The 27,340-nt window shown below is 32.1% G+C and overlaps 1 protein-coding gene across 1 annotated transcript in view; it reads left to right on the top strand.

Moving 5' to 3' along the window:
* The window catches only part of si:ch211-246m6.5 (von Willebrand factor D and EGF domain-containing protein), a 63,095-nt gene that overhangs the window by 15,469 nt on the left and 20,286 nt on the right, over positions 1 to 27,340 (top strand). The window contains exons 8-17 of the mRNA XM_042749183.1: positions 600 to 817; positions 2,752 to 2,825; positions 4,136 to 4,412; positions 5,841 to 6,043; positions 6,727 to 7,667; positions 13,222 to 13,358; positions 16,269 to 16,430; positions 17,677 to 17,778; positions 20,429 to 20,543; positions 25,736 to 25,986. Of these exons, the coding sequence (XP_042605117.1) occupies positions 600 to 817; positions 2,752 to 2,825; positions 4,136 to 4,412; positions 5,841 to 6,043; positions 6,727 to 7,667; positions 13,222 to 13,358; positions 16,269 to 16,430; positions 17,677 to 17,778; positions 20,429 to 20,543; positions 25,736 to 25,986 (2,480 nt within the window). The remainder of the gene's footprint in view (positions 1 to 599; positions 818 to 2,751; positions 2,826 to 4,135; positions 4,413 to 5,840; positions 6,044 to 6,726; positions 7,668 to 13,221; positions 13,359 to 16,268; positions 16,431 to 17,676; positions 17,779 to 20,428; positions 20,544 to 25,735; positions 25,987 to 27,340) is intronic.

Below are 27,340 nucleotides of genomic sequence, written 5' to 3'. Positions count from 1 at the left end.
ACTATTTAACTTTACATTTATTTTTATTACTTTTGTTGTTTAATAATTTATTTATTCATTTTTAATTAGTTTCATAGTTATAAATCCATATATTTTTTTGATTTGCCAACTTAAGTGCTCTTATCACTTGGGTGAAAAATTGCTAGTGTTTCAGATGTTTTTATTTATTTATTTATTTTTAATTACCAATTTTGTGAAATACAGTTCTGAAGGAAGTATTTCATTATTATTATTATTATTATTATTATTATTAATAACCTTTTTAAACATGCTTTTTTTATATAATTCTTTTAATTTATTTACAGACTTTTAAAATATTTTAACAGTTTTTAAATTCATATGTTTATTATTATTTGCCAACTCGAGCACACGATTTGAATTTTATTAATGTATTTTATCTTTTATTATTATTATTATTTATTGGCTTATATTTATTTTATGGTTTTAATACATATTCAGAATTTTTTTTTTTTTTTGTCAACTCAATTGCTCCAGTCGCTTCTGTGAAAAACTGTTCCCAAGCTTTATGTAGCTTAGGTAAAAATTTTTCCTTTCGTTTGAGGATGTATCTTCTGATAATCTCTGTCAAAATGTCTCAGACGATGTAGTCGTGGAGGTTTCAAACGTGGCCTTATCATCCTGCTCGGTCGAGCTCCTGTCCGAGCCTTGTCGTAACGGCGTCTGTGCTCAGGGTACCGTGACTCTCAGTGCTGTTACTGATTTCACCCGGGACGGGAACCGGGTCAGCTTCCTCTCCACTCAGCCCGCCGAAGGCAGCCCTCGCCTCTGGAGAGGTTACAACCCTCCTGCACTGAAGGTTAGCCAAACTTAAGCATGCATTTCAAATTTAATATTAGTTGCTTGAGTGGTTTTGTACTTAATTAATATCTGTAATTTGATAAGTGCTCTTTGCAGGGGCCTTCAGGACAATGAAGTGCTTAAGATTAGAATATATTTACATGATAATGTTTTCAAGGGGAATCGTTCTTGTTCTTTTAATAATTTGACCCACCTTGATGAACTCTAGTGTGGTGGTACTCTGACATTAACCAATCATAGCAAAGGTTATTTGCATATAGAAGTCTTAAAGTTACAGTAGTAAATGATAGTCTAAGGGTGCAAACAACACTGGTACCACAGTTTTCACACTTAAAACACTTAAAATAAGTAAAATGTTTATATATATATAGAGAGAGAGAGAGAGAGAGAGAGAGAGAACCCAAGAAGTAGCATCATTTGGACCATTTCTACATCAAGGTGGGATGTTAGTAAATATTTGTATTTTTAACAAATTATGTTGTAATGATTGCATTGGTAAAACATTCAACACTGTTACCAAGTATAAAAAAAAAAAAAAAAAAGGTCACACGAAATTAGAAAATTATTAAGCAAATATTTTTGTTCAGTAATTTTTGGGAAAATAAGTTTATTAACTTCTGTAATTTTTTTTTTTTTTTTTTTTTAAACTAGTTAGAATAATAGATTCATTCTGGCTACATTTGCAACCCTGTTACTATTTATATATTGTTTTTAATTCTAATAAAGCAGAAAATAAAACAGCCCATAAAAAAAAAATTGTGAGACAGTATTAACATTTTATTTGTGTGTGTGTGTGTGTGTGTGTGTGTGTGTGTGTGTGTGTGTGTGTGTGTGTGTGTGTGTGTGTGTGTGTGTGTGTGTGTTACAGTGTTGAAAAATAGGTAACTTCATATAAAAAACATGGGGATTTTTTTTTAGCATTTTCCCTTTTTTAAACAGGGTTGAAAAAATAGAAAATAAAACAACTTTAAAATCATTGTTTTTATTTGCATTTTCTTTTTTCCTATTTATTTATTTATTTATTTATTTATTTATTTATTTATTTATTTATTCACTCATTCATGCATTTGAAAAATAGAAAACATTATATAAAGTAATTAGAAAATAAAACAGCTCATATAAAATCTTTTGAGTTGGTTTGATTTAGCATTTTCCTTTTTTTTTTAAACAAAACAGAAAATAAAATCTTTTGCGTCAGTTTGACAATTTTTTTTTGCATTTTCCTTTTTTGTAATAGTTGAAAAATTCAATAAAATCTGATATAAAATAAATAGAAAAAAAAACTGCTCATATAAAATTTAGTGAGAGTTTTTGACAGACATTTTTTAAGCATTTTCTTCTCTCTCTCTCTCTCTCTCTCCCTCTCTCTCTCTCTCTCTCTCTCTCTCTCTCTCTCTCTCTCTCTCTCTCTGTTGTATGGACTAGTAGAGTTCAGCAATAGTTAGATTTTTTCGTAACTCTCCAGGTTTGAAAAATAGTGTGACTTGCCCTTACAGCTCTCATAATTGACCCCTGCTGAAAGGAAGAAAGAGCCTCTAATAAGGCCAACACCGAAAGGACAGACAAGAATGTGGTAATTCAGAAGGAAAGAAACATAAACACACATAAACCACCAGTCTTCTTAAATAACGTGTCACTGCCGGCCCAAGACCACCATCTGTGTTGTCTGTAAACATGAAAGCCGCTCAATGCCCTTTAATAATGGGAAGAGACTGTATACTCTCCTGCATTATAATTAGGCAAGAGCCAGCATAGCTCTGCAATTATTATTCCCATCAATGGCATCTAAATTGCGAAAGTTGATTCCCTGAGATGGTTTTGGCTACTTTTTATATGAGCAATTTTTCTATGTAAGTAATAGATAAATTTGCCGTGCAAATAGCTGCCAGTATGAATGATTCATTACCAATTACTTCTTTTTTCTGAATGCAGATCACAGTTCAAGATGTTCCAACAGCAACCTGTTACTCCCTAACTGACCCTCATGTCATTACATTTGATGGCAGGTAAAATATTTCAGAATTTTTAGACAAGTTTCTTTCTTATTTATTTTTATTTTTTTATTATTATTTTTTGTTGCTCAACTGGTAAAGCTTTGCAATAATGTGACAATAACAATGGCAAGGTCATAGGTTCGAATCCCAAGGACCACAATAAATATACTGAAAGCTTTTTATTCCTTTTTTTTGGCATTTTCAATGGACAATATGATTTCTTCTGAATTGCATGGTTGTGTGACTTAAGTTGAATGACTTTTACGTGGCAGATGCTCAAATGGTACATTTTCAAGTAATAAGGCACAAACGTAAAGGTCACTTTGGATTTCAGATTTGTGTGGTGCATATCTATCATTTGTACTCTTAAATTTGATTTAATGGCAGGTAAAATATGTACAGGTTGACAGACAATTTTATTTTTCATTGTTATTGTTTTTTGGAGCTCATCTGGTAAAGCGTTGTGCAAACAACGATCAATGCCAAGGACGTAGTTTCGATTCCCAAATAGCACAAAGAATTTACTGAAAGCTTTTTATTTCTTTCTTTGGCATTTGCAAAGGACAATTTAAAGGTTCTAGATCGCCTGTGATTATTTCAACATAAGTTATGTGACTTTTACATGACATATGCTCAAATGGTACATTTTCAGGTAATGAGGCAGAAACGTAAAGGTCACTTTGGATTTCAGATTTGTGTGGCGCAGATTTATCACTTGTACTCTTTGAATTTGGCTCAGAAGGAGGGATCTTCATGGAAGTGTATGGGAACTGTCCTCATTAGCGGATATGTCCTTGACAGACGCCGGTCCTGTGCCACAATTTCCTGCAGTAGAGAAGCACACATGGCCTGAATGGACAATAGATATGGATTTAAACACACACTATAGTGCGATGTATTGAGCAATGTGTGCTTATAGCAAAGCCACCGCACAGAGCAATAACTGCAAAGTGTCACGGTCACTGAAACTGGCCTGTGAAAATGACTGCCTCGGTTTCTCTCCCTCAATTTCTCACTCTTGTTTTATCTTACGGTTCTCTTTCTTCCTGCCTCTTCTCCACTTTGCCATTAAGTTCAAGTAGTTCTCTGAGAGGTTGTTTTCAGCTGTCTAGTCTTTAAAGGTTGTTTATTGAGTGCACACCAAGGTTTCTGAATTTCATTTATTTTAATCACCATGACTTTTACCACAGCAAAACAGAACTCGGAAAAGAAACAAGATAACTATCAGTCTGTATATCTTTTTCTGTGTATCTTGAGCAATTACATTTCATTTATTTTAAAATTGACATTTAGTAATCTTACTATAACCCTATTCCACTCAGGCGCTACGAGAACCAGCAAACGGGCACGTTTTTGCTTTATAAGAGCACAAAACGTGTATTCGAGGTCCATACGAGGCAGTGGGATTGTGGGAGCCGACATTACTCTGTGGCGTGTACCTGCGGAGTGGCGGCTCGAGAGGGCAATGAGCTTGTGACCTTTGACATGTGCAATGGGCAGCTGCAAGAAACACGCCCGCATTTGTCCGTCAAGGCATTGGGACCATCCATAACCAATCAGATTAAGATCCACGAGACGCATCAAGGGAAGAAAGTCACGGTACGGTTACAATCCAGTGATGTGGTAGCTAACAATTAAGAATTGATATGGATAGGTTTTAAAAATGGGGCTTTATTTGTAGACTATTTTATGCTGCAGTAAAAATTGTGTTACACCAACTCATTTATTGTTGGGTAAAGCATTGCAAGTAACACAGAGTTAACTTTCAGACACAGAGTTACTTTCTCAAGTAACTAGTAATGTATTACGTTTAAATTTAATACGAAATATGTGAGTTACTTTTTTCAGATAAGTAACACAAATTAATTTTACCCATTTATTCACTCACACATCTCCATGTTGAGATAAATTGGGAGTGAGGTGCAGAGGCACTTAATTCAGCCTGAGGCTTATTAATTTAACTTTTTTGTGTGAAATGGCCCTTACAGTTGGCAAAAATATAACTTTTGTGGTTGTCTTGTTATTAAAAACAAACAAGCAAGCCCAGCCCAGGTGAGAAAAAGTATCTCAAAAGTAATTTAATGCATTACTCTCCAGAAAAAGTAACTAAGTAATGCAATATTGTAAATCATTACTTTAAAAAGTAACTTTCCCCAACACTGCTCATAGTGTAAAATATACTAGATTTGACTGAATACACGATAGACCGTATAATACCACATTGACATGCAAACTCAGGCAATTTCAGTCATACTCTCTGTGAAATATATGCAGTTCAAGTTTCAATTTCTTGGCAAAATTGTCTGAAAAGTAAACACAGACCTCATCTGTTTGGAAAAGAGGCTTTTTTTCCCCCTGCAAAAAGATTTTAAAGCACTCTGTCTCCACAGACCACCGGCCTGTCAATGCAGCAGATGTTGTCATTGTTGCATTGTGACACAGTTTGAATGAGAAAGTGTGTTGTGATGGCTAAATTTATCTAGATTTGTAATATTCTGATGTAGACTCTTGACAAATTGCCACTAATGTCCTCGTAACCAGCTGGCAGGGAAATGGGATCTTTTACTAACATGTGCATTTAGTTTATGATTGAAGTTGGGGTAAGCTGAAGTTTAGTTTAGGTATTTGATGAATGATCTCAGATGTTGAATAGACCCAGTGTATGCACGGACAGACAGTGAGTAAGATGAAGTTTAGTTTTGTTTTTTTATGTATGATCTCAGATGTTGAATGCAATCAGATTTTTTTTTCCTCCATAAACAAAAAAAATAAAAAAAATATATATATATATATATAATAGTAATAATAGAAATATATAAAAGTATAAAAGTTTTTTTTTTTAATTTGTAGATTTTTTTTTTCTTTCTAGATTTAGATTTTAAAATTTTTAAAAAAAAAAAAAAAAAAAAAACGCCTTACATATTTAAGGGTCAACATTACCTGATTTTGATGATTTAATGCATGACGGTTTAATGTTTAACATTAAATATGTAAGAATTTTATGTGATTTCCGTTTGACCCCTTCAGATCGTTTTTGCCTCAGGGGCGTTTGTGCGAGCAGACGTCAGTGACTGGGGAATGAGTCTGTCCGTCAGGGCTCCAAGTCAGGACTTTAATGCCACCAGAGGCCTTTGTGGGTTGTTTGACCGGAACAGCCACAATGACCTCTACCATCCTGCAGGCACAATCTACCGTGACAAAAACCTAGAGGAATTCATTCAGGGCTGGAGGTGAGAAATGTTTTTTTTAACATCATTGTTGTATTTTTTTTTTTTAGTATGATGAGGTTTTTGATGTGTGTTATATATATTGTGAGAAAAAGATGTGATGAGATGTGCTGCTAAGGTCCTCTAAGGATCCTCAACTCCAGTCCTGGAGGGCTAGTGTCCTGCAGACTTTAGTACCAATCCCAATTTAACCTACCTTTCTGTAATTTGTAAGTAATTCTGAACACCTTAATTAGCTTGCTTGGGTGTGTTTGGTTAGGGTAAGTTTTAAACTTGCCCCACAGGACTGGAGTTGAAGTGTCCTTCTCTAAGGTATACCTGAAGATTCAACTAATGGTCCTGGTCAGAAATATGGAGCTATAATGCTGGTAAGAATTATGAAAATGTTCAGATATATGTACAAAAATTGTCACACATTTACAAGCTGCGAACTTCCAAAAGATGCCAAATAAGTAGGTGTAAGTAGGAGACTTGGATAGCAGTTCGGTTTCAGATTACAGTTTGCATCAGCATTTAACCTTGATTTGCTTTTTTTAATGTCGAATATAATTAAAGCAGAGGAAAGTCTCTAATCTAATGGGCTAACCTTTCTCGAACTCTAAATCCTCTTTTGACGCAGTGCTTGAGGGCTTAATTCAAAGGCTGATTTGAGACAGTCATATTTTTGTTTTATTTCTCCGTGTCAGGATCGCGCCTGGGGAGAGTCTGTTTGACAGCACGCCACCTGCCGTGGATGAGGAGATAAAGTGGAATTTCTGTGCTTGTCAAAAGGAATACAGCCTGTCCCTGCATTCAGCACGTGCCTCTGAAGACCTATTAAACCCGCCTCCCATCTCTCGCTGCTTATCTCACGACGACACAGATTACACATCCCTATTCCCCTTCAAAGATGCCACTGCCGAGTACACCGTTAAAACTGTCTCCACCCATAACGTCCAGAAGCGGGAGGCGTTGACTGAAGTGTCAGAATTAGGTGTTAAACTGAAGTCTCAAGTGTCCCAAGGTCTGGCAGAGAACTCTCCTTCTTTAGAGGAGTTAGAATTAGACTCATTGTTTAAAGTTGATGCTTCTCTTTTGAACGAATCTAAGGTGCCCTTAGCAAGCTCAGGTGGAAGGCCTAAAAGACATACCCTTGACTTTTTGCCCATTTATACCATCCAGGCCCTAAGCCAGGCTGACCTCGAAAGTTTTGCCTACTTCTTTCCAGATGACCACCGCTCTTCCAGCCGTCCAGCTGCTCTCCCTTCCTGGCCGACACCTAGTGGCCTCACTTCTGCCAAAGCTTTGGAGGTCTGCCAGCTGGCCTTGGCGAACTCAACCGCAGGCACAGTATGCAAGAGTCTGCTGGGTCGGCGCTTGGAAGAAGCTGTGGATCTCTGCATCCTGGATCTTCAGTTGATGTATGGTTTGTTTTGGGTGGGTGGACTTGTGTCCTTCCTGGAGAACGAATGTGAACGGAAGTGGTTGGAGAATCGAACTCAGCGTTCTAAAGAAGCTTCTAGACCGCTGGCGGATATCGCAACAGCCCTACGTTGTCCAAATTTCTGTAATGGGAATGGGGAATGTGTAGAGTGGGGATGTCGGTGCTATCCAGGCTACAGCTTTTACGACTGCAGTCTCACTATCAGTAAGTGATCGTTTTGACATCCATCTGTTGCTTCAAATGTGATACACAGGGATCCTCGATTATCAGAAACACTCTAGGCTGAACTTATGGCAAAATAGCTATTAATAAGAAGCCATGTTGGGTACTACAACATGTTTTGTGTGACGTGCCTGCAGTGGGGTGTGAGATTTGAACAGGAAACACAGTTGTTGATCAAAGCTATCTTTGAGGCTTTGTTCGGGTGACTGGGGAATGTCCACCTTTGTTCTCACTCTCTCTGTACATGGAGTCATTTAAAAAGTTTTCTACATAAAATGTGTGGTCTGAGAGGAGATTTATTGATCAGAGGTTGTTCATTCATAGCTCGGTGACTTTGTCAACTCCTAAAGTTGAAACACAAGTGAGAAAATTGTTGACTTAAATAGTACTTAGTATTTAGGTAATATTGTCTCAAGTAATTTGGTCTTGAGGATTGGATCTGTTACTTTTATAGTGTTTATAGTATATTGGTAGACCAGAGCACAAATCTGTGAGATTGTTGAGACTTATAAGGGTATTTTTCTTAGAAGAACAGGAGAACCTCAGGGGAAGTTTCCAAATCCTTGCAATATCAATTCCTTTTTAAAAGCGCATCACTTCCTTCTCCTGGAGATAAAGCAGGTGCAATGTGAGCAGTACACCACATTTTGAAGGAAATGCTGCTGAACATATACTTTTTATTTTCTCTATAGATAACTCTAGGGCTCCGGAAATATGTCTTGTGTGATAGCAGTACACGTTACAAATTCAGCAATTTATCATTCCATTTACAAGCATTGGTCTGTAAGGAGATGACTGTCTAGTGTGATGTGATGTTGCATCTCTATCGGTCAGTACTTTTGCTGCTCTTTTTCTGGCCAAATGTGTGTAATTAAAATCCTGTACATTGGCACAAGTACAGTGTTCACTACAGCTGCCATTACCAGATGGTGGCCAAGGTTCCAGAGCATTTCTGTGGCATTAGATGACATTTTTTCCTGTGCCAGCTCTTTTCATCAAGTATGTATTTTTAGGCTCTTGTTGTTTGTAGTATGCTTTCAGTTCCTTTTAATTATATTTTGCTCTGGATGCTGTTGTTCTGCATTCCTTGTCCTTACACTCGGCAAAGAATAATTTCCTACTCCCTCAAGCATGTCTTCAAAGAAACCACAGATGGCGTGTGATTGAGCAAGTGTGTTTTTTTATTGATTATGTGAATATTTGGAATTGTTGTATGGAACTCTTTTTCAGACGGCAAGGTCATTGAGCGTGTTTATCAACTGATTGTTTCTGGCAATAGCTGCGAGGCTCAGAAGTGCCATTAGCTTTCTCAGCCAACCTTCATATCAATGAGATATTGTTATGCAGGTATGCTAACGCCTGGCTCTGTGCCAGGCGCCCATGCTGGCTCTCTGATTAGCATTGGGATCTTCGCTAAGCCGTTATCTCCCTCGACATTTTTCGTATGCTCCCTGGGGCTGCCTTGGTGACGAAATGGGAGTTTTAACACAAATTAGCGAACAGATTAGGAGTGCTAGAGAGGGCTGTTTATCACAGAATGACGTTTTTCAACCTCTCCGAAAGCGAGCTCTGATTTATGGTAACCGCGCTAGGATCAACGTGCAAGGTAGCACAGGGAGGACGGCTAGATAAATCTGCTTAATTGCCCAACTGATCGTCGGCTGAGGCCTCTTCCACATCTGGGATCGCCATCCATTAGATTTTTTCGGAAGCCCATGACACGTTTATGCCAAAGCATTTTGAGTTGACTTTATTTCCACTTCTAGTCAAATGTGGATTTTTGCAGGGCTTCATTTTGTTTGTGCTCACATTTGGCCTTGTGATTTGTAAATATGTTAGCATGCTAACATGCTACATTTATTTCTGCTAAATATACAGTAGCATGTATAATGTGTACTGTATGCATTTTTTTTTGTCTTGGTGACCTTCTACATTAGCCAAAGAGTGGAGTATACCACAGAGCACACTGTATCCCACAGTGCATTGTGCTCTGACCTTCCATCCCTAGACTGATGAATAAACTGGAGATAATTACTGATGCTACATTTTCATCACTTGTTGATTCGACGCCTAAAAAATGTTGAATAAACAACCATTTTTCATTATTTTAAGTGCACACTTCTTATTGTTATTTTTTTAAAGTAGTATACAATGAAATCTATGTTATATTATTTTTTTCTAGTGTCGTTAAGTTGGTTTAGTAGTTAGCACATATGCTCTTATACACAGAACTGTGCTACTCATTTGAACAATGTGACTTCAAATCTGGCTTATGATGACTACCAAACCATTTTTTGCTCTTTTCTTTACTATGCTGCAAATAAAAATTGCAATAACGGGGGAAAAAATAGAATATTAAGAATAGCAAATGCTGAACTAATGCAGATCCATGACCGTTTTAAAGAAACAGTGCGTCCCAAAATGAGATTTCTGTCATTATTTTCTCCCACATCATTCCAAAACCGCATAATGTTATTTTTTTCTGCATGTGAAACAGAATAAGCTAATATTTTGAAGATTACGCAGCTCTTCTCGTACAATGAGAGCTTGAAGTGATCTTTCAAGCTTGATAACACCAAAATAACACTATACAAGTTTGGAATGAAATGAGGGTGAATAAATAATGGGTTTTCATTTTGTCTGAATGATTCCTGTAGTATACAAATGGTGCATCCTGACTACTTTTTCAGGCTGTGTGTTCATTAGATTCACCTCAAGATTTGAAAATGAGGAGGAAAAGGAACTAAATGGAATGAATTTTCGCACATGCCAGAAAACTGCACATCACATATTCTCCTTAGTCTTGTGGCACATTTTATGCTATTGCTGCCAACATGAAGGGTGTCCGGAATGAAGCTGTACTACTCTTTATTTCATATAATTCCAGGTAGAGTAAAAATCAAGTCTATAGAAAAGGCAATCAGACTGGATTCAATACCTGTGCATATCTGGGTTTCATTCAATAGTGGAACAATCTGGAAAACCTCACTTTTGCCTTTTTTCAGCTATGAGGCAGGGGTCACATTCTGTAGAAAGAACTCCTCTTAGATTCATCTCTGCTTTTTTTTTTTTTTTTATATATATAGCAGGTTCAGTGAGTCATCCTGATCGCTCCTCATTTATCATTTCTCTTCAAACATAAAGCACCAGCGTTCGCCCTTGTGGCAGAGATTAAAAACTCCTGAATATCTCTCACGCTCCCTTTCTGGCCGGTCAGGGACAGTGTGTGAGAGTGTGTAAGTGTGTGTGTATACTGCGTCAGTGCTCGAGGCTTGTCTGGTTCAGATCTACATTTTAGGAGCTCGGGAGCAGAGTGAATCATGGGAAAATCAGAAAATCACCTTACTGACCTGCTGAGCTGGAAATTTTTGATCTCCAAGGTGATTAGGAAAGTATATGAGTGGTACTCCTGCATTGAGAGTAAAGCTTTTTTAAAGGTCCTAGATTCTGTGGCTTGTTTTGAAGCCTTTATGATCCTTGTTTCAACTGCTAATATCTTTTTAATTGTTAGCTAATTGTTTAGCAAATGATGTCGCATAACATGCTAATTGTGTAACTCAGAAGTTGCAAGATTCACTGAAACAGGCCTTATGCGTTTTGAAAAGGAAACTTCTATATATTAAAAAATGGTATAATAAAGGCATTTAAGTCTATATACAGTATGTATATATTATATTTTAGAATTATACATTTAAAGAAATTTTTATATAATTTACGTATATTGCAGGCTGTATGTAGACAAATAAAATATGCACATTTAGAAAGGTATTTAAAAGTGAATTTCTATATTATTTTAAACAGTTTACTAGATAATGCTGTTAAATGTTAATAAACAGCATCTATATAATAGATTAATATTATAGTTTATACTTATAGTTATAGTTAATATTCTATAGTTTATACAGGCTATATGTTGATAAATGCGTAAAATATGCAAATATGAATGCAAAACATTAACGTTTTTAACATTTATGAAAAATTAAAAATAATCAGCATCAAAAAATAATATTTTTACTACTTTAATATGTTCCAGTATATTTTATTTGTATTATTTTTAAGCAAAACAATTTGTATTATTTTTAAGCAAAACAAAATAATCTTTTTTTTTTTATCAGATGTGGTATACTTTCATTGCATGACTAACAAATTTGTCTTCAAAAATAATTTAAAATTAACTTAATTGTCTCTGGTCTTTCCTAAACAGTGTTGGTGGGGGGTGAGGGATTTGTTCTTGTTATTATTTTGTTATCACTTTTTTACCCAGAGTAAAATTACACAAAACGAGACCATCTGGAGGAGGGTCTTTGATGAGGCTAAAATTCATTAGCACTCACTCTGTGCCTAATTGTTCTCCTCTGAGGACCATTTTCTCTGATATCTCTCATTGTTTCCTTTTCCATTTTTAGATATTCACTACACTTCTGGCTTAGTTTAGAATCACGTCCCAGTACATCCATTTTCGTTTGCGTCTCAGATATGCGATTTAAATAGACTTCCGCCTCACGGAGATCTGAACGTAAGGTTATGCTCTGGTAATAAAAACACTGATTTGAAATGAGCCGAGATGGGAGCGATAATGGCATTAATCAAGCGTAATGCAGCCACGGTACAGTCATTTTAGCCTGTCGCTGAAACTATATTAAATGTTGTTGTGTTTTATATGGCTGGAGAGACTCCCAACCAATCTTGTATTTACTCGTTTGCATTATTTAGGAACCTCAGTTATGGAGAACGTTATTTTTCCCAGCTCTAATTATACCGTAATGTTTACAGAATGAATCCGTTCCCTGTTTAATGACAGACGCAGGCCGACAAGGTCAGAATCCAGCAGTCTGAATATTTAGGGATGTATTGTATAGCTTAAAGCCGGGATTGTTTTGTTTGTTTGTTAGCGGCATTGTACTTGGAAATGACTTTCGTTTGGTTTAACTGTGCCTTTCAAACTGCCGGTGTTGCATTTTTCCATTTGAGTCTTGTAAACTTTATTCACTTGAGGTTTTTGGAAAGGATGAGGAGCGCACATTATTAAAGACTTCACATAAATTTACAATGGAGTTTTCGGGTTTAACAAGACTCCCATAGTGGCTTTTCAATGAATCAACAATGAGTAGACGGCAGACTGTCATTTTTGCAGGCTCATTCGACTGAAAGACTTTTTCGGTGAGATTTTGAATGAGGTTGTTGAGTTGAATGACAAAGAACAAATTGCATTTGACCCTGTGACCCAGAAAAGTCTGTACTTTTTCCGTTTACTGCCCAAATTGCTTTCTACCAAGCAAGTGTGTGTATTTATGTGTGTGGGTTTGGTTTTCTTGAGCAGTAAAACTGCAGTGTCATGGACACAACCTAAACAGACCACGCCCAGCAAACAGACCACACCCCTTGGATAGGCCACACCCTCACATCCTTAAAAGGAGAAGTTGCTAAAGCAACCACTGCTACTGTTACTTATGCTTGTTTTAAGGTTATGTGAATAAACCCCAACAATGCAAACCTAATGATGTTCTAATTTCTCTGTTTTCTTTGGTTTCCTTAGGTCAGCCAATAGAAATCACCGATCTGGAGAACGGCGGTTTGTGTGACGTACGTGAGTTCGACTGTGACAGTGTGAGGGTTTTTGGCCTGGGTTTCATCGACTCACCTGACCTTGCGTGTCTTGTAACCAGACTAAAGGTGAGACACAAATGTCACTTGTGTTTATTAGGCAAAATGTATAGAGACAATTTTTAGTATTTTATGCATGGTTATTTTATTATTTTATAAAACTTTAAAAAAAAAAATCTATCAATATTAAATCATTTGAATAATTTAATATTATAATAATTATTTTTATTGTATTTTATGTTATTTAATAATTTAAAAATAATAAATGGTCTCTTATCACTATAAAGTCTCCTATATAAAATATATTTGGTATAATACACAATATTATAGTATAAAATGTATTATTTTATAATACTTTTATTTACTATCGTGTGTATATATATATCAAACATGATCACTTAGTCATTAGAAAAAGAAAATAATTAATACATTTTTATAAACATATACATGATTTGTACTTCTAGGATACATATATTACAGTGATCCATTCATCTTTTAATTGCAATTTTTTGTGCTTTTTTATAATGATTATTAGATCACGTTCAACTCTTCTAAGCCAGTCTTCTTTAATATTTCATCAAGGAGTCTCTATGAATCTTAGCATGGCTTTTTTTAATACCTGCTTCCCATCTGTTTGTATATTTAATTAGAAGAGTGAGGGGGGAAAGGCATAGGGGACATCTGAGGAGATAACCAAAGCAATAAAAACAGTAATCAGTCAACGCAGCAGAGCACATACAAAGAAAACAGTATGCAATAAGACCAGTAAACAACATGCAAAACACACATAATATGCTGTAATTATCTGAGGACTTATATCGGCTGGCGACTCCTTTATTAAATTGTCGGTTTTACTTAAAAGTTTTGGGCTCGAAGTTAATTGATCTCAAATCGATGCCCTGCAGGGTTGAGTTTAACCCTCATGGTCTAAAAATCCCTAGAGCCCTTGAATAGTTTAAAAACATACTTTCATTAACTTTGAATACTTCTGAAATTATGAAAAGGTCATGTATACTTTCTATTTGACTTCAGTTACGTCTTCAGTTACCTCTTTAAAAAGCCAGAGGAACATATTAAATGCATCTGATGGCAAACCAAAGGGTAATTTGAAAATTAATATTGTTATCTTTACAAATACAGCTTTGAAGTGTTTGGGACCTGAAAACATCATGGTTAAAAAGCAAATGTAACTAACGAACCCCACTATGCAAATCTAAATATGCTCCCTGCACGCTTTCCTCTCATTTTAATTCCACTGCTCAGATATTTCCGAACCGGCCACTTTTCTCGCCGTCTTTTCTCAGGGGGTGTTTTGCCTGCTGTGTGAGGTCATTCCATTTGAGCAAATTGGTTTGACATTCATTATTCTAGCTGTTTCTGTTTTCCTCAAAGAATGAAGACCCAGGGGTGAAGATTGCTCTAATTTGCAGTTTTTATCTCAAATAGTTGTGAACAACTGAAGCACATATGTCCATACTAAAGTTAAAGGTGCTGTATGTAAGAATGTCACCGAGTGGTTGAACTAGGTATTGCAGTCCAAATTCAAAATATTGGAGAGGGTTTTTTTCACCCGGCCCCTCCTCCTCAGACTTGATGGACACGCAGGAGCGAGCGCACTTTGATGATGCATGAAATGAAATACGCGGTGTTTCCCGCCAACTGGCAACCCTGGGTGCCGAAATACAATTGGGTAAACTGGCAGTGGGCAGGTTTCACAAACCAAAACAGAGACAGACGTTCCAGCCCGGAACGCACATTTTCAAAGGAGAATAACTGACTGTAGCATTGTTTTTTAGATAAACAAGTATGTTAACTTAGCATGTTTCCTAAATATCTGAAAACATATTATGGTATATTTTATGCTTTAGTAGAGTCAAAAACTTACATACAGCACCTTTAAGTATATCTTCTGATAAATGGGGGTTGAATTTAAGAAAAAGTTTACCTAAAGTTTCCTAAATATATATATATATATATATATATAATTTTTGTTGCATGTAAGAAACCAAGTCATACATGTTTGAAATGATTTGAATGTGAGGAAATTGACAGGATGTTCTGCTTGAGATAAAACTATGCATTTTTGGCCTGCTATTGGAAAGAAAGAAAGAAAGAAAGAAAGAAAGAAAGAAAGAAAGAGAAATAATTGTGCTAAATTATATTGATGTAGTGCACTTGAACTTCAAATGTTTAAAGTAAATACAGTATTTAAAAAACTGTACTTGCAGATGTATAATATTAATGAAATAAAATTGGCAGTGTACTTAAAGAGCTTTCATTGACATGACTATTTGTTAACGTGCTTAAGTACTCTTTTATGAAGTAATTTATTTTATTATGTGTTGTTTTTCAATAGCAATTTTTTTTGTTTATGTTTGCACAAATCAAGTACGTTTATTCATATTATGAATTCATTTATATATTTTTTATTTTAATTTTAGTTAAAATTTTAGTAATTTTGATGTATTTTTGTCATTTTATTATTTTTGATTTAAATTATGTCTATGTAGTTGGAGGTTATATATCTATGTATTTATATAGCTTATTTTTTAATTATTTTTTGGTTTTGTTTACTATTATAGTCTAACTCTGATCTTTACAAATATATTTAAATGCATGGCATATAAATTCAACAGAAATGACAATAAGTATATTTTGGTTGACAATTAACTTGTATTAATACAAGTACATTTGGCATTAGAAGTAGTTATGCAGTTTCAAATAAAGTTGTTCTTAAGTCCTACTAAAGTAAGTCACAAAAAACCTTTTAATGTTAACTAACTGAACTGAATATGAATTTAAACTATAATAATACATTTACATTTAATTGTACATAACAATTAAGTGTAATATAAGTTTAGATTATGTTTAGATTTTAAGTTTATTATTTTAATTATGATTTCTATTTTTTTTTATTTTACTTCTTTTTGGGTTTTTTTTTGGTATAATTTTCAATTAATTTTCATTGATGGTTTTTAGCACATGAATGGAGTTTGGATACCTAAAGAGGAAGGCAGAACCAAAGCGTCCTTCCTGAGCTCTAAAGCAGTGGACTGCTCCGTCCCGAGACTCGGCAACATGGCCGTTGACACGATGGACTTCACGGCCAGCGAGCAGCCCTATGCCAGATGGGAGATTAAGGTACCTGTCCATCAATCTCAGGGACAGGGATCTGTCCGAGGGTTCATGTGATTGATTTTCCAGTGCCACCTTTTGCGGTGACTGAATGAATCAAAATGTCATCGTTCAGATAAAAGCAGTCCTTCTTTTTTGAAACTTTCCATTGTGATTGAAAGATGAAGCGGCCATTGAATTGAGGACGTTGGTGAAATGCAATTACACAGGAAGTCTCCTTCACAGTTGTGGGTTTTAAAGTTTAAAATCAGCTTGAATTAATGTCGGCCGCATGCGCTGTTTAAGGCCAAGCTAAATGACGCGTACCGGGCGCTTTAAAATATTATATCACGCCAAAATCGCCGAGCCGTTAGATGGAAGGGAGCTTTTCCATTCTGAATGACAGCCATAAAGGCAACACAATAATTTTAATCATTTTTCTGCTTTGACAGCCCATACTGGAAACCAATTTTGTTTTATTTTTAAGTATATGGCTTACATAAACATTAAAAAGTTCATAATCTCCATTTAACTCTTGCGATCATTGACCTCGGCACTCAATCCCAAAGTGAGGCTTGATCTATGTGTGTACATGTTAATGAGTGTGTTTACTGATGTTATAAATGGATGGCCTGTGATGAGGAGAATCATTAACATAAATTTAAATGTTGAAAGAGCCACAGGGTGTCTCTGAAGGTCAGCGCAAAGACGTATCCGTGAGGTAATACATCTCGAAATCCACCTAAACTCCTGCCCGCATTAATCTCAAAGGCTTGTGGAATTAACACTCACTGAGGGGGTGAAAAATTAACCTCGTTTTTGGATTTACACAAACTAGTGCTGCTAAAGACGTTGAAATCAGAAGTATTACATGAAGACGTACTTTTTTGCATCACCTGCCAGTGGCGAATGAGCTGAGGTTTACTGACCATAAATATTTCTTAATATGCTTTCTACATTATCCTTACTTCACATGTCTTTTAGTTGATATGGTAGGCCAATATATACTATATAATATATAAATATATAATTTTTTTTTTTTTTTTTTTTTGGTAGTTGTTAGTGTTTTTGAGCTTTTTGGTAAGTAGCCATATAATAAACAGCTTTATGTGGAATCAACCACACAATTTTACATCGTCAGGGTTTATTTAGGGATAAATACTAGTCGGTTGTCTGCACATTAGGCTTTAAACAATAAAATAAATGTATTAGTAGTACTATATTTGCTCAGGATAGGTATCTAAACCTTTCTAATTCTCTTTTTCTTCTTTAGGTGACTAATGATGGTCGTCAGTACAGCGAGGGCAAATTTTTAACCCTTTATGATGGTATTTGCCAGCTGTGTGAGACTGCCTCTGGACTTTGCAAGCTGAAGGTAATGCTATTTAAACACTTATTAGTAATACGTGGATAAATAGACCTATAGATTTTGAACTGTCCTTCATTCTCGTTTTTTGCTATTAACTGTATGCATTGTAACTATATTTGCAATTCAAAGGTGATATTATATTATATATTAAATAAATATTTTTATTAATAATATTTATCATTGATAATTATTTTTTTTAAATAAAAAGACATTTTTATACATTATATATAATATATATATATATATATATATATATATATAGATATATATATATATATATATATATTATTTATTATTATTATTATTATTATTATTATTATTATTATCATTATTATAGTAGTAGTAGTAATGTCTATTATATGAATGTAAATCTAATAAAAAATATTAATCATACACACACTAATATTAATAATTAATAATATTTATAATTCTATTTTACATGCATATCTTGATAAATAATGATAAGTATAGATAATTATATATATATATATTATATATATCTATATATATATATATCTATATATATATAATATATATATAAAACTGATAAGTATTATATTATATTATATTATATTGCATTATATTATATTATAATATATTATAGTATAGTATAAAGTTTATTAAAATGTATTATTAAGATTTATGAAGATATCTTTCTATAAATTAAAAAAAAATTAATGAACAAAAATATTTGAATATATATTACATTTCTTAATAATAACATTATTATTATTATTATTAATGACTATTATATGAATGTAAATATAATTATGAATATTATTAATTATACACTCACTAATATTTTTAATGCATAATATTCATAATTTTATTTTACATGCATAGACATTAATAATAATAATAATAATATAAAACTGATAAAAATGTCAATATTATATTATTGTTATATTATTGATAAATAAACAATTTTTTGCAAAAAATGCAAGAAACATTGATATTACTGCTGATGTTTGATTTAAATAAAGAATAAGCATTTCAATACAGCAATTGTTCAGAAACCCCTGTTTCATTTAAAACTGTTTTAACTGATTCTTAATTGCTTTTGCATGAAGGTTATTTGTAGTACTGTGTTTAAAAACATCCATGATTGTTCCCGCACAACTTCCCTCATGGCCCTTCTGTTCATTTGTCCATCTGTCCATCATCCTGCACTTTATATTCACTGTTCACAGTCACACTTCCTACACTAATAGCCTGGATTTTCCATCGGAAAATAAGTCACAGAGGATGAGAGTTTATAGACTTAAAAGGCAAAAGTCTGTCATAGCTGTTTAGTGTCTAAACTGCTCTCGATGCAGCAGGACAACAGCGATACTTGAGGCCACTGGGGTGTGTGCTGGAAAAACCCGGAGCGTGGATGTGGAAAACAGACAATATTATTCCCGACATCGAAACCAGAGACTGACGGAGTAACTGATCCCTTGAGCACCTGATGTCCTCCCCTTTCTCGCTTTCTTTCTGTGGGTTTTCAGCTGCCACATAGCTTGTAATCTCAGCGTGAGAGATGAGTTATCTAGCTGGATCAGTTTGGTCCGTGTTTATCTTCTCTGCTTTGCCGCGGATGTCCTCCGGGCGTTGCGACTTACACGTCCCGCTGGATATTAAAAACTTGAAATATAGAGATTGTATCAGTGCCAGGCTTTATGCTTTGGTGATTTATAGCAAAGACGGCTGAGGTTTATCTCAAAGGTTTGACAGGGGAAGTTGGCTTGATCCACAGTGTAACCGTGAGCAGTAGCAAAACATCTCCACGCTGGTGGACACCGCAGGAGTGCTCAACGGCACAGTTCAATAACACACAAATTCTGTCTTTCCTTCTTTCTTTTTTCTTTCTGTCTTGGAGTTATTTCTTAAACTTTAGCATGAACAACTACAAGGTTGTGAGTTCAATTAATTCCCAGTAAAAGCCCAAATTGAATGTCACTATCGATAAAAATGTATGCAGGATTAATTATTAGTTGAAATTCATTCATTCATTCATTCATTCATTCATTCACAAATTGTCTTTTCAGTTTAGTTGACTTTTTTATTCACTCTAATTTTGAGTTTTACTTATGTATTCTACTTGTATTTTATTTATATATTTGTTTATTTAGGGCTACAATAGTTTTGGATTTTATTATACATTTATTTATAAATTTAGTTTTTATTAGTTTTCACTCTATCATTGTTAGTTTTAGTTTTCTAGCTTATTTATTTAGTTAGATTTAGTTAAAGTTTTATTTTATGTTGAAATGTTTAGTGTTGTTTAATGTAGTTTTGGCTTGCTTTGTTTTCCCAGTTGTTTTTAGTAAAATCAAAGTTTCATTATTTTATAATCATTTTTTTTTTAGTTAAGTTTACTCCAGTTAAGTTTACTTTGTTTTAATGTTTGTATTTAGTTTTCATTACTGATCATTACACCTCTCTCTCTCTCTCTCGTCCTCTCAGCTCTCTCTCTCTCTCTCCCCGCTTATCTATGTTGCTTTTAAGTTTTTGTTCGGGATTGTGATTATTATTTATCTCTGTTTCTTTATATATTTTGTTGACTGGCGGTGTTATAGTCTATGTCTCTCTCTCTCCTCTCGCTCTCTCTCTCTCTCTCTCTCTCTCTCTCTCTCTCTCTCTCTCTCTCTCTCTCTCTCTCTCTCTCTCTCAGGAGAGGACGTGTAATATAGATGGGATGTGTTTTGCCGAGGGAAACTCTAGCCCTTCCGTTCCTTGTCTCCTGTGTAACTCCACGGCCTCTAAATACACCTGGTCCATTAATCAAGGTAAACACAGTCGACATGATGGAAAGTAAATATATGTTTGATGTTATTAGAAAATATTATTGAACATTATCTGAACCTGTAGACACTCACACAGCACAGCATTAATCTACAAATTAGTAACAAGTTTTAGCAGCTTTGGGACTCGAACCAACAACCTTCTGCAGCACAATCAAATTTAAAGCTAAAACAAACAAAGGTAAAAACAAAAAGATACAAAATACAAGCTGTAGTCTTAATATTTAATATTTATAATATTTAATTAATGTTCATGTGGCAGATGTGGGTTTGAATCCCATTCCTGCTAAATAAAAAAGCTTTAAAGAACTGTTAGACTGATTAAATGTGACCTTAACAATGTGTATTTAATTGAAAATTGTGTGAAGCTCTTACTTTGTCAGTTATAATCAAACTGTAAAAGGTACTATGGTAGATCTGAAAAGACACACTGTCTTGCTACTACTTTCAGTATGTTTGAAGTGAAAAGCCCACAGCTTAACTAGCAGACCTTATTATAGCAGCTAAATAGAGATGTTATATGGTGAGTCCGCTGGAATATGCTTGCTTTGAATTTCAATCAGCTGATGTTACTTTTTTTTTCTTTGGATTTTACATCCTTGCAAAAAAATAAGGCAAACCACTTGGTAAAAAGGCTTAGTTTTGGGATTATTAGCACCCTGAGAAGACTCTGGGTCTGTAGTGATGAGTAATATTTCAGTAGTTTTTTTTTTTTTTTTTTTTTTTTTTTTTTTTTTTTTTTTTTTCAGTTTTTTTTTTTTTTTTTTTTCTTGTTTCTTTAGATTTTTGTAGGGATTTTTATTTTGTGTTTGTTGTTTTGTTGGGATGTGGTGGGTTTACCACAGTTCAGATGTGTTGTTGTTGACCATGATGCAAAGCGCCGTAAATATTAATACGCCTTTACTGTGGTAAAAATACATTGATGATGATTTTATATGCCAGTGTATATCAGTTGAGCAGCAATAAACAATGTAGAGTTGTTACAAATGTTTGTTTGTTATTTTTAATATTAATATAATAATATATAATATTATGCAAAATTAACATTAAACATATTCCCTAATAAAAATGTAATTAGTAATAAATTTATTATGCTTAATGCTGATAATAATATAATTATTTCCTAACAACAACAACAACAACAATAATAATAATAATAATAATAATAATAACAATAATGTTTTAATATTTATCATTATTATTATTATTATTATTATTATTATTATTATTATTATTATTATTATTATTACGGTTGTTATTGTTATATTTGTTTTGTTTTTAGTTACATACCACACTCTCTTTCAATGATAATAATAATAATGTAATATATTTATTATTATTATTATTATTATTATTATTATTATTTAGTTATATACCACACACATTCAATAATAACATTATTGATAATAATAATAATAATAATAATAATAATAATAATAGTCATCATCATCATCATTGTAATAATCATAATCACAATCATCATTATTTAGTTCAAACTCTCTTATATTATTTTTGTTTGTTTGTTTGTTTGCTTGTTTGTTTGTTTAAATATTAATATTATTCATATTATTGTAATTATTATTAATTATAAGTAATATATTATTATAATTTAAATATTATTTATGTAAATAATATAACTATATGAATCAGTAATTATTGGTAATTATATAATGGTATTTTTTATTAATTATTATTCATAATCATCTTAATAAACTATTGTAATATTGTTTATTGCTTTAACTGTATTAATATAAAACTCAGCTGATGTGCATAAACAATTTTCATCTCATCTAATCACATATCAGAACCAGTTGTTTATTGTATTTTAATTCAGATTTATTTACCTTTTCAAACAAGAAGACCAGCCACTATCTCTCTAAATATTTTTTAAGAGTATATGTGTAAATTTTTGAATTATTTGTATTATTTTTTATACTATATATGGGGACTCAAACACACAGGTTGTTATTCTTAATATTTATTTTTTTGTATATTTAATTGTTTCTTTTTTATTTTTTTGAATTTATGTTTTTTAATTTTTTTTTTTTTTTTGTTTTTTTTTTTATGTTAATGTTTTAGTTTTTTTGTTTTTGTTTTTTTTTTAGATATTTTTTTATTTTCTTACTGATTTTTTTTTTTTTTTTTTAAATTTTAAATTAAAACTTTTTTTTAATTTTTTAATTTAATTTTTTTTGTTATTTTTTTTTTTTTTTAAATTTTATTTTATTTTTTAAATTTAAGTTTTTTTTTTTTTTTTTTTATTTTTTTTTTTTTTTTTTCTAATTTGTTTTTTTTTTTTTTTTTTTTTTTTTTTTTTTTCTTAAATTATTTTTTTATATTTTTTTTAGACGAGGATGATCAATCAGAGGAAGGAAATCTTAGGAACGAAAATGAAATTTTAATGGCGTGATTTCAAAATGAGAATTCGTTACCTTTAGAAAATTAAAGTATTACAGTAAAGTGAGGAGCGAAATTGTTATGTAGCCTTTAGTATTAGAGTTTTCTAGTTTGTGTTTTAGCTGGGGTACATAAAAATTGCGCGTTTATTTTATATTGTGTTTCTTTTGCATGTATTTGGTTTAATTTGTAGATTTTGGTCAGAACGATTATGGTCATTTGTTGTTGTTAGTCATTTTTTTTTTTAGTTCGAACATCATAAGCTATATACGGTCATGCTGGCTTCGGTGAATGAGATTTTGTAATATCGAGTGACATTTACTGTTGCAGAGAAAAGTTTTTTCTTTCATATTTCAGATCAGGGTTGGTTTTTTTATTTATTTTCTGTGGGTTTTTTTTGTTTGATGGATTTTATTGCATCATGTTTATACGTAACTGATTTAGGCATTTTATTTTTTGCTCAGTTTTTTTGTTTATGGGGGGGATTTTGTTGGTCAATTTTCACACGAAACCCCCATAGGAAGTGGGGAAATTACCGTTGGATATCCAGAACGCACAATGCTTGTAAATCAGATTTATCCGCCACAAATTATCAGCCATGCCAGATATTATAACGATAAAACAGATTTTCCTTTATCTTTGTTTCCTGTTGTTCCATGTTAGACAATTGCTAATCATTTTGCTCTCAGGAAATTAACATGGCCCAAATGATATAGCTATATTTTACTCTTTTAGCACTTAAAAGATGACAATTCACAATTTTGCTTTTCTGAAATAGATCACTAAAGATGTTATGATTTAAGATTTTTTTAGTTTATTTTTGTTATTGTTATATTTAGTTATGATTATTAGTTATTTTATTTTTTTTTTTTTGAATTATTAAGTTTTTGATTTTTTGTTTTTTTTTTTTTTATTTTTTTTTTTATTTATTTGTTTATGTTTGAATTAATAAATATTTAAAAATTTTGCTTTCTGAAATCCTAAAGATTATGAGTTAAATTTTTTTTTTGTAGCCAAATTGATGAATTTTTTTTATTGTTTATGTATTTTATATTTTTTTTTTTTATTTTTCCAAAATGTTTGGAAAAAAAAAAAAAAAAAAAAAGCAAAAAAAAAATTTATTATTATTAAAATTTTTTATTTTTTTTTTTTTTTTACAGTTGTTATTAAATTGTAATTTTATTTGTTTGTATTATGTATAATCTTTTATAATAGTAATATATTTTTTATATATATATATATATTATTATATATATTTTATATATATAGTATAAATGTTTATCAATCCAATAAAACTTTTTTCTAGGAACAATTCTTGTTAAAAGTTGATTTTTCTTTCTTTAATTTTTATTTTTTTTGCCAGTTAATTGAAAAGATGAGACACGATTTTTTTAATTTGTTTTTCTTTTGCTTTTTTTTTTTTTTGGCAAAATCATGCAAAAAAAAATGTTTTTTTTTTTTTTTTTTTTTTTTTTTTTTATTTATTTTTATATATTTAATTATTTATATACTTATATATATATATATATTTATTTATATTTATATATATATTATATATATTTTTTTTTTATTTTGATTTTTGTTTTTTTAGTTTACTGAAATTTGTTAATAATAAAATATTGATTGAACAATAATAAAGAATTTAAAAAAAAAAAAAAAAAAAATTGGGTCTTGTATTTAAATGTCAGGTATAATAACCAGAATGATGTTTAAACAATTTAGACAAATGTTTTTTTTAATTTAAAATTATTCAAAAAAAAAAGTACAATGGACAAACAATTATGAAAATTAATTGTTTTAAATTTATTGGACATAATTCAAAAAATAAACAAAATAGCCTGACTGAAAATATCAACAATAGATTTTTTTGAAAATTTTTTTTTTGAATTTTTTTTGATTTTTTAATGTTTTTCTTTTATATTTAATTTGCCGCATTTTTTTTTTACTTTTTAAAAAATCCCCAATTTTACGCGACCTTCCACCGGGCGCCACAGTTTTTTCTTTTGTAGAATGACAAGGGACCACATGATTTTGTTTTATGTTTTATTTTTTTTTTGAATCTCTGGAAGAATGACAAGGGACCACATGATGAGGCAATATTTTTTTTTTTTTTGTTGTTTTTTTTTTTTTGTTTTTTTTTTTATTATTTTAATTTTTTTTATTTGTATTTTTTTTATTATTTACACTTTTTTTTTTTTTTTTTTTTTTTTATTTTAAAAATTTTTTTTTTTTGTTATTTTTTTGTTGTTTTTTTTTTTTTTTTTACCACCTAGTTTTTTCCCCCTCCCTTTATTTTTTGGGAAACATTTACATTTTGTTTTTTTTGCTTTCTTAGAGCAAGAGTTGTGGCAAAAAATGTTTTTTTTTTTTTCTTTATTTTTTAATTATGTTTTTGTCTATTTATATCTCTATCCTCGCACCTTTAGAGATATTATAGTCAGTTTTATGTTTGATATGTTTACTGAAATTTGTAATAATAAAAATAATTTTAACAATAAAAGAATTTAAAAAAAAATAAATAAATTGGGTCTTTTATAGTTTGCAGTTAATAAACAGATGATGATAATAAATAATTTAGACAAATACAGTTGTATTTAATTTCAGTCCAAGTACAATGGACTACAATTAATGAAAATTACATTGCTAAATATTATTGGACATATTCATCAATAAACAAAATATCTGACTGACAAATATCGCCTAGCAGTTGAAAATCAGCTCTGGGAATTGTTGATTCATTCATGTTATTCTGTCTTGCAATTGCCCTCTCATTTCCTCAGCTAATCGTCCACCGACCTTCCACGCGCCACAGGACGGCCTGCAGACTTTTGTAGGTGAGAACTTTGTGTACCAATTCACAGCCACGGACCCCGAGGGCTCGGCCTTGCTCTTCCTGCTGGAGACCGGTCCCCCTGGGGCCTCAATTTCCCCAGCCGGGCTCCTCATCTGGAAAGTGGACGAGGAGGAAATGCAAAGTTTTCAATTTACTGTGTCTGATGAGTGTGATGCCCAGAGCAGAGTTACCGTGGAGGTGAGAGACACTGAGAAACTGATGCCTGATGGATTTTTATGTTTAGGTCAAATGAGATGCAAACTTTACTTTTGTAGAAATAATGATTCAAGCCTCTTCTGTGTGTGTGTGTGTGTGTGTGTGTGTGTGTGTGTGTGTGTGTGTGTGTGGTGGTGTGTGTGTGTGTGTGTGTGTGTGTGTGTGTGTGTGTGTGTGTGTGTGTGTGTGTGTGTGTGTGTGTGTGTGTGTGTGTGTGTGTGTTATTTACTCATGTTGTTTCAAACCTGTATGCTGTTATTTTTGTCTAACTAACTATGTGAGTTATGTGAAACTATGTGAGTTATGTGAAATATATATACACACACACACACACACACACATTTTTGTATACTTTTAGATATTTTAGATTTTATTTTTAAAAATATGTTATGTTTGAAATGTTTAAATTAATAAGTATTTATAAGTATGAAAAAAATTATTGTTTACATTAATAATATAATTAGTTATATTTGTTCGTTTTATAATAACAACTAAAAATAAAATTGCATGGCCAATTTTGTTTATTTAAAAATATAAAAATGTATGATATGTTTAAATTAATAAACATTTATTATAATAATAAAACTGATTAAACACTGTTTATAAAAATACAATAAAAATAAAAAGTACAACTTTTTTTTCTGAAATATCATCTCCAAAGTATTCTTGTTTAAAAAAAAAATGATTTATTACAATAACAATAGTTAAAAAAAAGAAAAGAAAAAGATATTTCAGTAGCAAAGGAGTGTTGCATTTCCAGCAACAAGCTATTTTTATTTTATTATGGGCATTATTGTGGCATTACATAGTGTTACATCACATTTTTGTCACATTGTGCGAGTTGAAGCAATAATGAAATATACTCTTCTAAACTGTTTTTGCTGTTTTATGTAGGATTGGGAAATCTGATTCATTTTAGTGAATCAATTTGTTCCTCGATTTGGATTAAAGGTCTTCTAAAATTAATAAATGTAAATGCCAAGCTTGTATATTCACATTCCATGATCTCAATCAAAGATTGGTCACTTATTCATAGAAAGATCAAATTAATCATTGAAACAGGACTGGATTATAGTCCTGCAAGGCATTTTTCCTACTAGATAGAATGTGTGATTTGCCTAGATGACATTAGATGACTAAAAATTATATGTTGTTGCATATGTACCATGGTAATCTTTCAGTACCATGGTCCTACTGTATTTTAATTGCTTTTTGAGAGTTATAGAGTTTAATATCTTTCAAAAAAATAACATAAGGACAGCAGAACTCAGCTCCCCAGATTCTCTTGAGTCTTGTCTCACAGCAGTGCAGTGCAACAAAAGACAAACGTCCTCTC

Source organism: Cyprinus carpio, chromosome B22, assembly GCF_018340385.1.
Source record: "Cyprinus carpio isolate SPL01 chromosome B22, ASM1834038v1, whole genome shotgun sequence".
Lineage (NCBI taxonomy): Eukaryota > Metazoa > Chordata > Actinopteri > Cypriniformes > Cyprinidae > Cyprinus > Cyprinus carpio.
This window is presented reverse-complemented; position numbering and strand designations above follow the sequence as displayed.